A 13104-nucleotide genomic window follows, 5' to 3' on the forward strand; every position below is an offset into this window, starting at 1 on the left:
TTGAAGAAGCCAACATTGAAAAAATAATAGTGTTTTCTCAATTCGTAACTAACATTAAAAAAAATTATGGGAAAAACCAAACTTTTCCTGGTAGATGGATTGCCCGAAGAGGATCAATGGAGTGGTCCGCAAGATAACCAGATTTATGTCCGCTAGATCTTTTTCTATGGAGTGACTCAAAGAGTAAAAATTATAAAACTCAGACAGACTCTCTAAATTGTTTACGTTAACAAATCATGGATGAATGTCGCAAGATTACACACAAAATGCTTCAAAACGTCCGAGATCGTTTCGAACAAAACTTCTATTTCTGTATGGAAGCAGGAGGGCAACATTTTGAATATTTGTTAAATTAAAAAGTCAGTAAAATTGTGGATAAATGTTTTAAATCACTCCCCTATTGTAAAGTTACTACTATCAGAAACTTAAATTTGCGTTCAGACAGAATAGTTTTTCCCACAATTTTTTTGAATGTAAGTTGCGAATTGAAAAAACACTATTATTTGTTCAATGTTGGCTTCTTCAACATTTATAATGATGAAGTGATTTCTTTAAAACTACTGCATCAAATTCGAAAAACTTGATAGCGTTGAAAAGAGAATTCGATGATCTTTAAAATGAGGCATTACTTGACTCCTGATCCATTTAAGGTTTAAGGGTTGCACCTTCCTCCGCCAAGGAGTTGAAAGTGGCAAGGTTGACAATGATCGCAAAAGATTTCCCCCTCGAAATAAAAATTGACGGGTCAGCGATTTTTTTTTGAGTAGTAAATTTGAGAAATCGACTTTGTTTCGTTTTCATTGGTCCACCCTGTATAAAGTTAATATACAAAACAAATTTATTTTCACCTTTTTAACTTCGATTTTCCTGATTTTTTCAAATAAGATTGTGTGTTTTTTATGATGTATAAGAAAAAAACAGTTTTTTTCTTTTTGCTATAAAATAATGTCATATTTATCTTAAATGTTAATAGAATTATTAATTATGTCAGGAAAATCTGCATTCATGGCTAAGTGCCTGAGTGCTTAGCATGCATTGCCGTGGATTCGAAGTCGTTTCCTTTAAGTTTTGACAGCTGATTTACGGTTTTCTGCTGCTTCAAAATCTGCTAATCTTCAAACTGGCCATCAAAATGAACCATACTTAATAATAACTGATTAATATGGTTCATGTGACGAAAATTGTTTATTAGCATTTCGGTTTTACGGACAACAATTTCCTACTAGAAAACATCCAGATGTAAGAAGCCTAGAAAGTCTAAAGAAGCCTTTGAACGGACAAAAAGTGCTAATTATGAAAAGAAACGTCAAAAAAATACCGTGTTAGGAAAAGAATGTTAACTGGAATCACTTTATCAATAGTAGAAAACCCAAGCACTAGCCTAAAAGACATTAGTTGAGGTGTCAATGAGCTGTCAAAACTTAAAAAAACAACAACATCGAAACCATGGCAACGTATAACCACTTAGCCATGAATGAAAGTGTCCCCGAAACAATAATAAAATTAATGAAACAAAGAAAATTGAATTTTAGTTCGTCCAACGTAATACAGGGTGTTAATTAAGTACATGCAGACATTTCACGGAATGAATCTCTGCCCGATTCCAATACAAAAAGTTCCCATTAACATATGGTCGCAACGGCTCCGTTTATGAAATACAGAGTGTTTAAATTTAAATTTAAATTTAGTTTTCTAAGATTATTTTTGGACACAGATGAGTCAATCGGACGAAATTTAATATTCGCGGGTTTTTTATGATGCAAAACCCAAACGCTATCTTAGTTTTTCGATTACTGATAGAGGGCGCCACGTACAGGGTTTCATCACGTTTAAATTGTCTCTAACTTTTTTGCCCCACACTGTAGGTCACTTTTGTATTATGGGTATTAGTGTCCATTTAGTTTTATTCAAAAAAATACTCTTGGGGACTATCTATTAAATTTCATCCGATTGACTCATCTGTGTCCAAAAATAATCATAGAAAGCCAAATTAAAATTTAAACACTCTGTATCTCTTAAACGGGGCCGCTGCGACCATATGTTAATAGGAACTTTTTGTATTGGAATCGGTCAGAGATTTATCCCTTGAAATATCTACACGTACTTAATTAACACCCTGTATAATACCTACCATCCTATTTGCAAAAATCAAGAAAATTGAACAGATAAAAAATTTAGTTGTTATTGTGAAAACTCTGTATGTATTTTTTGCGAAATGAGTATTTGTGCCTGTTACAGTGATCTTTTGTAAGAATCCATTCTAAAATGATCAAATTCTAACTTAAGTTAACTGTGATATTAATTTTTTTATGAGGTACTGCAAATGTAATTTTTTTTTTTATGTAATATTTTAGAGTTCGGGCAACTCAGTGTAAAAAATCTAGGAACCAACACACGCTCAAGAGATGATTCTACCACGTGGAAAAAAATGCAGGGGGTCCAATTTAAAAAAATTGCACTTTATGAAGCTGCGCCTTTTTAGAACATACTGTAAGGACATCACTAATTTTAGAATACAACTTTATTGGCCTCATATACATCCTCAAAATTTTTTCAGATAAAATCACGAATGAACTGATAGGAGTCCGAGGAGGTGTCACATGGACAGCTTACATATGCCCATTTTTGAAATATTTAAAGTATATATGTCTAAATTTAACCATAATATATAGTTCACCTTAGACACCACCACTTGATGCATCTACGCGGAGTAATGCGTTATTGTCACTAACGACTTCTCTATCATATAATACCTGTACCATTTATTATCCTCTCAGCAATATGGCATTGCTGTTCTAATTCACGTATTTGGCTGAATAAATGAAAATTAAATCCGTTTTCCATAATTTACAGCAATTATTATTTATTCACTGACTGTTACGAGATCACTTTAAATTAGCTTGCGAATATTTAGCTGACAACTGAAAATCCTGCTTGTAATTAGTTTATAATACCCCTTTTAATTAAACGGTTTTTAATTAACTATCGTTTAAATTCCTACTATGCAGAACTTATGATGTCCAATGCTGTCCGATGACCTAATGCAAATGTGACCATCTATTCGATATGCTTTTTTTCTGGTGGTTGCCACCTGCCGCATCATGGATCAAATGCACGTGAAATAACATTTCGGTTTTTTTTCGGCCTCTGGTGCACACTGGCGTAAAGAGCACCATGACAAATAGCCCCTCTGTGGCTCATTAAGGAGATGTTTCCATCCGGTATTACTGGATTTATCTTTATGGCTTATTTTCCTATGTTCCTATCATTTTCGTGTTGTCCGGAGGGCAATTACTATTTAAAAATTTACGTTATAATCAATATTTCGGTTTCATTACGTTTCTATTAGTTCCAATAAACACGCCTTAAACTATACATAAAACATTGTATTTATCGGATGGCGGCCGCTACGTGTGCTTCTTTTTTAACGGCTGCGCTCGCAGATCTACGACGTACCCAAAACTGTATATTCATTAAATATTTTATCAGTAAGGACATTTTTTCTCTTTTATTATTTACTACAGTAAATATTAGAAGAGGAATATTTACTTTCGGTAAGTACTTCCAAATTTTTTATTTTCAACGGCGAGATTTGCATTTACTATAACTTTTTAGGTTCTTTGCAGGATTTTTCAAAGCAAGTTTCTATTGTTCTAGCTTTTCCTTGAGGCCTAATTCAACTTGTAGATATTTTATTTCTGCAAGTTGAAGTCAACTTTTAAATTTATAAAAATTTATTTTTTTAATTTCCGATTTTTTTATTCCGATGCCGTTGCACTTATTCAAAGGACCATCAAAGGTTTGTCCATCTTTTATACCATTATTTCTGTTAAGGAAAAGGCGGTTTAATGAAATACATTCACTTTCACATGAAATGCACCACCCACTAATACTAATAATTAAGTCTTGTAATTTTGGCAAAATAATGCTTCATAATGGAGTATCAAATGATCAGACTTTCAGTACAAAAGGAAGAATTCAAGTGGTTTTTTTGTCATTGACCTTTTAGATTTTTTAATTTTTTATTCAATTGTTAATAAATAAAATAATATTTACATGGAAATATCAGTTTACTTTGTTGTTGAACTGGGAACAAGACATCTCAAAATGCCCCCAGTGAGGCAGCGTCGAAATTTTTCCCACGTTTTGGATTTTGATAGAGGGCGAATTATCGGCATGAAGGAGGGTGGACTTTCTTTCCGTGAGATTGCCCGAAGAACGAATCAGAACCGCACCACGATTGCGAGAATATGGTCTTCATGGTCTGAAGAAAGGGTTCAGCAACATCGTCCAGCTGGACGTCCTCCTCGTAGCAGCAATGCACGTGAAGATTGACTTCGTAGACGGATGGCCATTGGTGATCGATTTCAAACAACAATTTCTGTTCCAGTAGATTGGGAGCTCTAAATCGTTAGGTGTCGATGGCAACAGTTTACAGAAGAATTTCGTCTTTTGGCCTGCATTCATACCGTCAAAATCTACGACTGCCACTAACCGCCCAACGCCAAGCTTCTAGATTGGCCTGGTGTCGAGAACAAATTGATTGGAGTCATGAGTGGAACAATATCGTCTTCAGTGACGAGTCGCGATTTTGTTTATGGATCAATGATGGTCGTAAAAGAGTCAGACGATACCGAGATGAAAGAAGAAATTTGCAATTTTGTGAAAGGCGCCACACAGCTTTAACACCTGGTGTTATGGTCTGGTGTGCAATATGTGTTGATCGAAGATCTTCTCTTGTGTTCATTCTAACCACCCTAAACGAACGTCGCTACATTAACAATGTTCTGAGGCCAGTATTAGTACTCTTCATGCAAACTTTACCAAATGGCCTTTTCCAACAGGATAATGCAATACCACATAGTGCGAACATTACTCGACAATACCTGGAAGAAGCACAATTGGAAATACTGCCTTGGCCTGCACGGTTACCGGACCTATCGCCTATCGAACATTTTTGGGACATGATGAGTCGCCGTCTTCGAAATTTACCGAGGCCTCCAAACAATGTGGATGACCTACGACATCATCTTGAGGTGGCATGGAATGAAATACCCCAGGAGGATATTGATCATTTGTAGCAAAGCATGCCGCGAAGAGAACGTGCTTGCATTGCCGTACGAGGCGATGTCACCCATTATCAATTTTTTAATTAACAAATGTTGTATCTTTTTACTGAAAGTCTGATCATTTGATACTCCATTGTGAAGCATTATTTTGCCAAAGTTACAAGATTATTTATTATTATATTATTAATTATTAGTATCACTGGGTGGTGCATTTCATGTGAAAGTGAGTGTATATTGAAAGATGCGTTGACACCCATGTCAATTACGTATTTACCTGACTATGAACACTGATTATGCCTCGGCTTATAAATTTCAACCGCGTATGGTATACTGCAAACAAATATAACCACTCGACATTTTATTCAACTTGATCGACATTTCTCGGAAATAGGGCGCCAGTAGGGAATTTCTCATACGAAAATAAGGAAGGCAATCAAAGAAAATGAAAATCAGCTTAATGCGGAAAGTAAATATTGACGTTCCCTATTGCGGCTCGAATATCGTTTGTAGGGAAATTTTTCTGTTCTTGCATAAGCAGGATTGTCCTCTAAGGCAATCCATATCAAAGTCTTGTTAAGCTTTGGAGTACACAAATATCAATGGTAAATTAAAACTCATATGACGAAACGTTAACGTGGATTAAAGCAACACATCTGCTCTAAAAGAACAATATAATAAAATATTGGAAAATTAAAAATACGTAGTTTCTCATTACTTTCTATTTGTCCTACTTCTGTGGCAAGTTACTGATACGTTCCAATAGTCCTGCTGTAATATCGAGTTATGAGAAATTCAGAGCCACGTGACCATTCTTACTTGCTTCCAGTTTCTGATTTACGCTTCTGATTCCCCTTCGAATGTAGAAACGTGTTCTACTATTCATTCTAGATTCCAACAATATTTATAACCGGCCTGGAAGATCCCTAAATATCACAAAGTAATTAATATGTGATTGCACGTAAGCAGGTAATTTTTCTACGGTGTTTAAAAACTCTTGGGTGGGGTCCACGCTTGATTGCCCAGAAACCTAACACTACGAGAGATCTGTAATGAACCCATTGTTAATTCTCACATACAAGTATCAGTAGTTCAAACTGGAACATAGGAAATGTACAAGTGGGCGAAAGACGTCATGAGGTTTATTTGCCTCCGACAAATATCAACGAAGTGGGTTGAGAGACTGGCGGCTGAAGTAGGCGGAGTCAATGCGGCGTTTTGCTAGATTTCCCATCGTTTCAGAATTTTCACTCATATAACTTCTATTCACGAATTAATTTAGTTTAGAATTTATGTTTATTTATAAACTATTGCACATTTTCCCGTTAAAGCATAACTTAATTACGTCATTAATGAATATAATGATCTGAGTTCGCTGATTTTTTGTTGATAATCTTTTGGTAGATCCGAGACTCAGCCGGGAACACTAGCAGTCATTTTGAGACGAACTAGAATGATATTGTATTAGGTGTATACCTATGACTCCGCGTTTTTTTTACTCATTTTCAACTGCTTGAAACTGTATAAATTTATTAACAATGTTTATTAAAAATAATTTCCATCGTTAATGACAACATTTTCCCAGAGATTAGGCAGTTTATGGATTCCATCGTAAAAAAAATTCGTCGGTTTTGAAGCGATCCATTCATCAAGCCATTCTTGGACTTCTTGGCGATTCTGGAAGCGCTGCTCTGCCAAACCGCGAGCCATTGAACGGAAAAGGTGATAATCCGACGGGGCGATATCTGGCGAGTATGGCGGGTGCGGTAAGACTTCCCATTTGAAATCCTTCAAGGTGTTCTTGACTGGTTGAGCGACATGAGGCCTTGCGTTGTCATGAAGCAGTATGACTTTGTCGTGTCGATCCGCCCATTCTGGCCTCTTTACTTCGAGTTGATTACGCAACTGCACTAGTGGTTGGACGTAACGATTGGCAGTGACTGTTTCGCCAGGTTGGAGAAGGTCGTAATACAGTATGCTGCGCTGGTCCCACCAAATGCAGAGCAATACCTTCTTCCCGTGGATATTTGGCTTTGCGGTCGAAGTTGTTGGCTCACCCGGGCTCACCCATGATTTTTTCCTCTTTGGATTGTCGAAGTAAAGCCATTTTTCATCTTCGGTCACGATACGATGTAGAAAAGACTTTCTTTGAAAACGTTCAAGCAAGATCTCACACGTCGTTTTTCGTTGCTCTTTGTTCCTTTCCGTCAATTCATAAGAAATCCATTTTCCTTCCTTTTGAATTTTTCCCATAGCGTGAAGACGAACCGCAAGCGTTTTCTGCGTGACGTTAAGGGAAGCTGCTAGCTCTTCTTGCGTTTGCGCGGCGTCTTCGTCCAACAAAGCCTGCAGTTCTTCGTCTTCAAATTTTTCCAATGGCTTACCGTGCTCCTTGTCGTTGAGGTCGAAATCACCTGATTTGAAGCGCTGAAACCATTGTTGGCAAGTTCTTGTAGATGCAGCATCATTGCCATAAGCCTCAACGAGCATTTGGTGAGCGGCAGTGGCGTTTTTCTTAAGACGGAAAAGGAAGGGCAAAGCTTCCCGCAAATGATGTTTATTCGGCACAAAATTGGACATATTTAAACCTTAATTGAAAAGTTTTAAAAGGTCATATAGCAATTATCACATGTAAATAGAAAGCTGGTAATACGGAGCAAAAAATGAAATAAAATTCCTTAAATAAAGAAACATTTTTTCAAAGAAAATAGAACTAGAAACAAAAACGCGGAGTCATAGGTATAGACCTAATAAATAAAATAAATTTATCGGTGCAGGTAAAACATGTAAGGGGTTTCCATTTCGACATGCAGAGTTCCTGTGTTTTCGTTTTTTGTTTCATTTATTTATATTCGTGCTTTTTGCTCTGATATTTTTGAAAATTTTCATCGCCGCGAGGGTAACGAAATCGATACTAATTTAAACATCGAAGTGGAGACGCCCGCTGGACTGACTCCACCTACTTCGTTATTGGTTTTTGTCGGGGGCTTATTAAAACTTATGTGGTCCTTCTCCTACTTGCACAATTCCTATGTTCCAACTTGAACTAGTGATATCTGTATAAGGAGGAGCGTAAACTTGACTGCCTCAGTATAATGCAGAGACAGTTGCCGACATATCTTATCTCTATTAAATGGCTCCCTAAGATAGTTAATATGCAGCGGAGAGAGAACTGAGCTCAGAATTAAACCCTACGGGAACCCCTAAATACACCCTACAGACTCCAACACAGCCCCCAAATCATCCTACCTATACATCGACCGGCGACTGTCACCTAAGTACGATTGAAGTGACGTTTCACATAGAACTCTCACCCCCTGTACGCCACAGTATTGCGACAATATGAGGTAAATGTTCGACCAACTCTTGTAATTGCTATCTATCTCAATTAGGTTAAACCTTTGTATGTAACATCCACACTTTCGGTAAAACAAACCATTAATATTCTAGGAGGTAACAGCATGTCATGACACAAAGGGAAATTCAATATAGCATACACAGAATAAAAACTCACCTTTCTAGGCTGAAATTCATATTTCACGCAGTGCTGAAATCCCTTTCCCTTAACTTTCATTGAAGTCAGAACCAGACAGTTGCCGACGAAGTGAGCTGTGTATCCGACGCCTTTGCTTGTTTTGAAGCTGCACAAAAAATGTATTTTATTTAACTTTAACGTTTAAAATAAATAAATTGCTGGACAAAACAAACGGGACAAACATATTTTTGGACAATTTTTAAGCGTGGAATTTTTAAAATGCGTCGAGATGAAAATGGTATGTTTTTATGGCAATTTTTCAGTTAAAATAGCTACAGCTACACAACCGCACTTCCAGCAGTTGGCTTAAGAGCTACACAGGGCATTACAAAATTTCGGCACGATACTTAAAATTCGAATTCTTCTTTTGAATGATTTTTTGCATCGAATATTTTCAATTTTTTTTATTATGATTGGCTCGAAAAATAGCCCTTTAATGGAACAATTCAGGCTGTAAATTACTACTTCTAATGAGCAGGCTGTAAAGTAAAACATTTGCTCCATTGACATTAAAAGTGGCACTTTCCGACCTGCCGTATGTCATTGGATACATCGTCACTCTACAAAATTTTAAGCAATATGAAGAAAACTGACCAATCGCCGTAAACAAAAAAGAAATGATGTCTTTTTCTCTGTGAAAAGCTAAATCTGTTGTATTGCTCGATTTTCATGGCATTCATAGAATTGGCTAAGAATATCGCTACGGCGATAAATTTGCTATCTTTTCACCTTGCGAAGCACATAACCACTCTCATTATTCATCTCAAAGAATTCTAATAGGCATATAATGGATTCAAGGAAGAACAAACATTAAGGCTGCTCTCCACGACATAATTTGTTATCTTTCCTTTAGTGTTCGACAGAACAGAAAAAATAACAATAGGAATGCTTTTATGATGTTGATACTTTTATAACTGTAGTGCGGTTTTATGACAGTTAAAATTGATGTCAAAATAATGTTTAGAGGGTGCATAAACATATACACCCGATTAAAGGATACTTATCGTACGAGTAGTATATTTGATAAATCTTCAATGAATATACATACATAACACGTTCAGAAGTATCTACAGGGCGATTCGTTGTATTTAATGCAACTGATATTTACTGTTAATTTCCGTCCTACGAAAATCTTTAAATTGGCAAAGAACAAAAATGTGTATTTATTTCCAGATCACTTAAGCATCACAAATCTGTTCTTTTGAATGGATCACCCCATTTGCTTTTACAGAAATTAAACGATCTGTTTTCCCTAATTTGAGAAATGAAGTAATTTATACAGGGGGTTTACAAGGAAAGGGATTGTTCTCTTTCCGTAAAAAGACAGGGTGATCCATTAAAAATCTAAAGTTGTTTAGTTTGGAGAAAAACCTGTAGGTTCGCTCATTTCTAAACTGTTGTAGCGGCGCTAATAACGGAAATATTTATTGAGTTAAAGGTAATGAACTACTGGGTACAGAATGTTCAAATAAGGGAGGACGTCGGCTACATCTGGTAAACTACTTATTGCGGAATGTTGACAGAAAAAATATAATAACTAAACTTACCATAAGAAATCGATGGAACATGTTTTCAAGTTCATAACTATGTCGCTAGGGGGCGTTTTTACATGGCTAATCAATGAAATGCGATTTTTGGTAAAATTTATCTAGAAAACCTATACTGCAAATATAAAATGTTAATTTTTGAGACGATTTGCCACAACTTTTATAGAAAGTTTTTTTTAGTTTTTCAAACTAAATGGTGGGGGAAGCTTTTAATGTCAGTTTAAAAATTGTCGTTTTCTCGATATTAGGTAAACACAAAACTATACTGTAATACCGCGTTACGAAGGTCTTTTTGCAGGATATGACGTTTTTTTTTTTTTAATTACTTGTAGAGATACAATCTGTCACAATAAGGGTAAAAATAAATTGGACATTCAATAAATATGCTGGCAATTACAAATTATAGTACTAAGTGGTGTAGTAAAAGGACCAACATTTCAGTCCCTTACTTGGTTGAATCCACGTGGCAAATCTAGAGGGTTGAATCTCTTCAACCTGGTTGTATATGTCGCTGTGTCCAGTAAATTTATGGCTAAGTGATTTGGGTGGTGATCTGATCTTCGCATGTAGTTATTTGAATAGCTCTCTATTTCTTCTCGGACTGTTTTGATTTAGATGTCGGAGTGAATTGTACTGTTGCTAACGTACCATAGTGCATTAATAAGCATCCGTAACGTCTTAGATTGAAAACGTTGTAAAATTTCGATATTAGAGTTGCTGGCGGTTCCCCATAGCTGGATACCATAGGTCCACACGGGCTTGATGATGGTTTTATAAATTAGCACTTTGTTCTCTAGTGATACTTGAGAGCAGTATCCCAGTAGCCAGGTAAGTTTTTTTGTTTTGAGATTTAGTTGAGTTCTTTTGGTCTTGATGTGCTTCTTCCAGGTTAGCCTCCTATCGAGGTGCATTCCTAGATATTTCATTGATTCTGCCTGGGGAATTTCCACATTGTTTATCTTCACTGGCGGGCAGGTATTTCTTCTTAAGCTGAAGGTGATGTGGGTGAGGATATAACGTGATGAATATTTCACTTAATGTTAGTCCGATACAAAAACGGCTAGGTGGCGCTATTTTAAAACCATGATTATATTTTAAGTAAATTCCGAAAGCTTAAGTGGAAAGGTACAATTTTTGTTACACCATTCGAAAGAGCGTTAAATTCTGCTTAGCATAGTCAAAACTCGGTGCAAATATCTTCACCTAATAGTAAATTGTAGCAATATGCAAAAATTACTTTCTTTTCCTTTTGATTTTTTTAACTTATGAAATAAACCAGCTTTGTTTATGAATCAAATAGGCCATTGGCGTATCTATGCTCGTTTAAGTTACAAATTTAAAATAAATAAATAGACGTTTCAAATTAATGCCATTTTTATCGATAGAATTATTTAATTGATGTTTATATTTATTTGCGTGACCGACGATGTCACCAGATCTTACGTATCTGGATTTTTGTTTACAGGGTAGATTCACAGATCTAATTTTTCAAAGTAAACCGTCTACAAAAGAAGACATGAAAAATAAGATCCGAAATGCTGTAAAATCAATTAATTTAGAAGAAATCCAAACTGTAGTGTTGTACACAAGAGCGACTTCGATAGTGAATCGAAAATGATTTGAAACAGTTTGAGCGCCCTAAAAATAATTAATCGTTTTTTTCTTTTAATGTTCTTGCTCAAATCCTTTTGTTTTTTTAAGTTATTAGCATTTATTTAAACCATATTTAAATTACTGCTTACTTTGTCCTTAGCCGTGCTGGTTTATATCATTCGTACACAAAACCTCTTTTCAAATTGGTATAATTTATGATTACGTAAAGGTATTTGCACTGAGTTATTACTATAGTGAGGAAAATCTGGCGTTCTTTCGAATGATGTAACAAAAAATATATGTTTATATTCAAGTTTTCCGAAATAACTTGGAAAATTGCCATGGTTTTCAAATAGTGCCTCTTAGTCGTTTTTGTGTCGGAATAACATATAGTGACGTCATCGCCATGTCACGGCCTACGAAAAAAACCCTTTCAACAATGTATTACAGTACAGTTTTGTGCTAATGTCAAAAAAACGACATTTTTTGAAATGAAATTAAAAGCTTCTCACACCCTTTAATTAAAAACAAAAATTAAAAAAAACTTTTCCTGTAAAAGTTAAGGCAAATCGTCTTAAAAATTGCTAACTTATGTTTAAGATACACATTTTTCGGATAAATCCGACTAAAAATCACATTTTATTCTTTAGTCATGTGGAAACGGTCTTTAGCGGTGTAGTTACGAACATGAAAATATTTTCCAGCGATTTCTCACGGGCAATTTAATCATAATATTTTCTTCTCAAGACTTCGCAATAAGCAGTTTCCCAGGTATAATCGACGCTTTCTCTTATTTCAACACCCTGTACTTAACAGCAGAGCGTAGACGAGGAAAATAATAAAAAAATACAATTATTGGGGTGCAAGACACCTCTTCCTAGGCGAAAGTTAATACCCTCTCAAACATCCTAAAGCTACGGAAAATATCGGAAACGACTTTTCGTGATCCGCAAACATAAACTGGATTTATTGGGGCGGCAAAAAGCGAAAAACCCATCTCGCAAAAATGTCAATCCCTTACCAGTATAAATAGGGCTTCTCTCTCTCGATGTTGACCGAGTTTATGGGATCTAGACGAAACCACGTCGTGAAGGTAAAGCCATTCTCGTAGGGCCATTTCGCAAGGGGCGGCAGCACTATCGCCTGGAAAAGAAAAATATCCAAAGTTGCAGGGAATGAAAAATTGCTGGTCCATTTTTAAAGAAACAATTACCCACACCGCCTGTTCAAAGTCTCGTGGAGAGTGAAGCCGAAAAAAAATATTAATTGGAGTCTGCTATTTATTACACCTGGTGGATTTGGGTTAGCAATGACGCATAAACAATGTATTTATCCCAGGAACGTGCGACAAAATAAGTTTATC

The 13104-nt window shown here is 35.9% G+C and overlaps 1 protein-coding gene across 14 annotated transcripts in view; it reads right to left on the reverse strand.

Moving 5' to 3' along the window:
• rg (rugose) overlaps nt 1-13104 on the reverse strand; it is a 677097-nt gene that overhangs the window by 271288 nt on the left and 392705 nt on the right. For all 14 annotated transcript variants that reach the window (XM_066297050.1, XM_066297056.1, XM_066297048.1 and 11 more), the window contains exons 6-7: nt 12763-12884; nt 8581-8707 (exon numbers count right to left, since the gene is read on the reverse strand). In XM_066297050.1, the coding sequence (XP_066153147.1) occupies nt 8581-8707; nt 12763-12884 (249 nt within the window). The remainder of the gene's footprint in view (nt 1-8580; nt 8708-12762; nt 12885-13104) is intronic.

Source organism: Euwallacea fornicatus, chromosome 27 (genome assembly GCF_040115645.1).
Source record: "Euwallacea fornicatus isolate EFF26 chromosome 27, ASM4011564v1, whole genome shotgun sequence".
Lineage (NCBI taxonomy): Eukaryota > Metazoa > Arthropoda > Insecta > Coleoptera > Curculionidae > Euwallacea > Euwallacea fornicatus.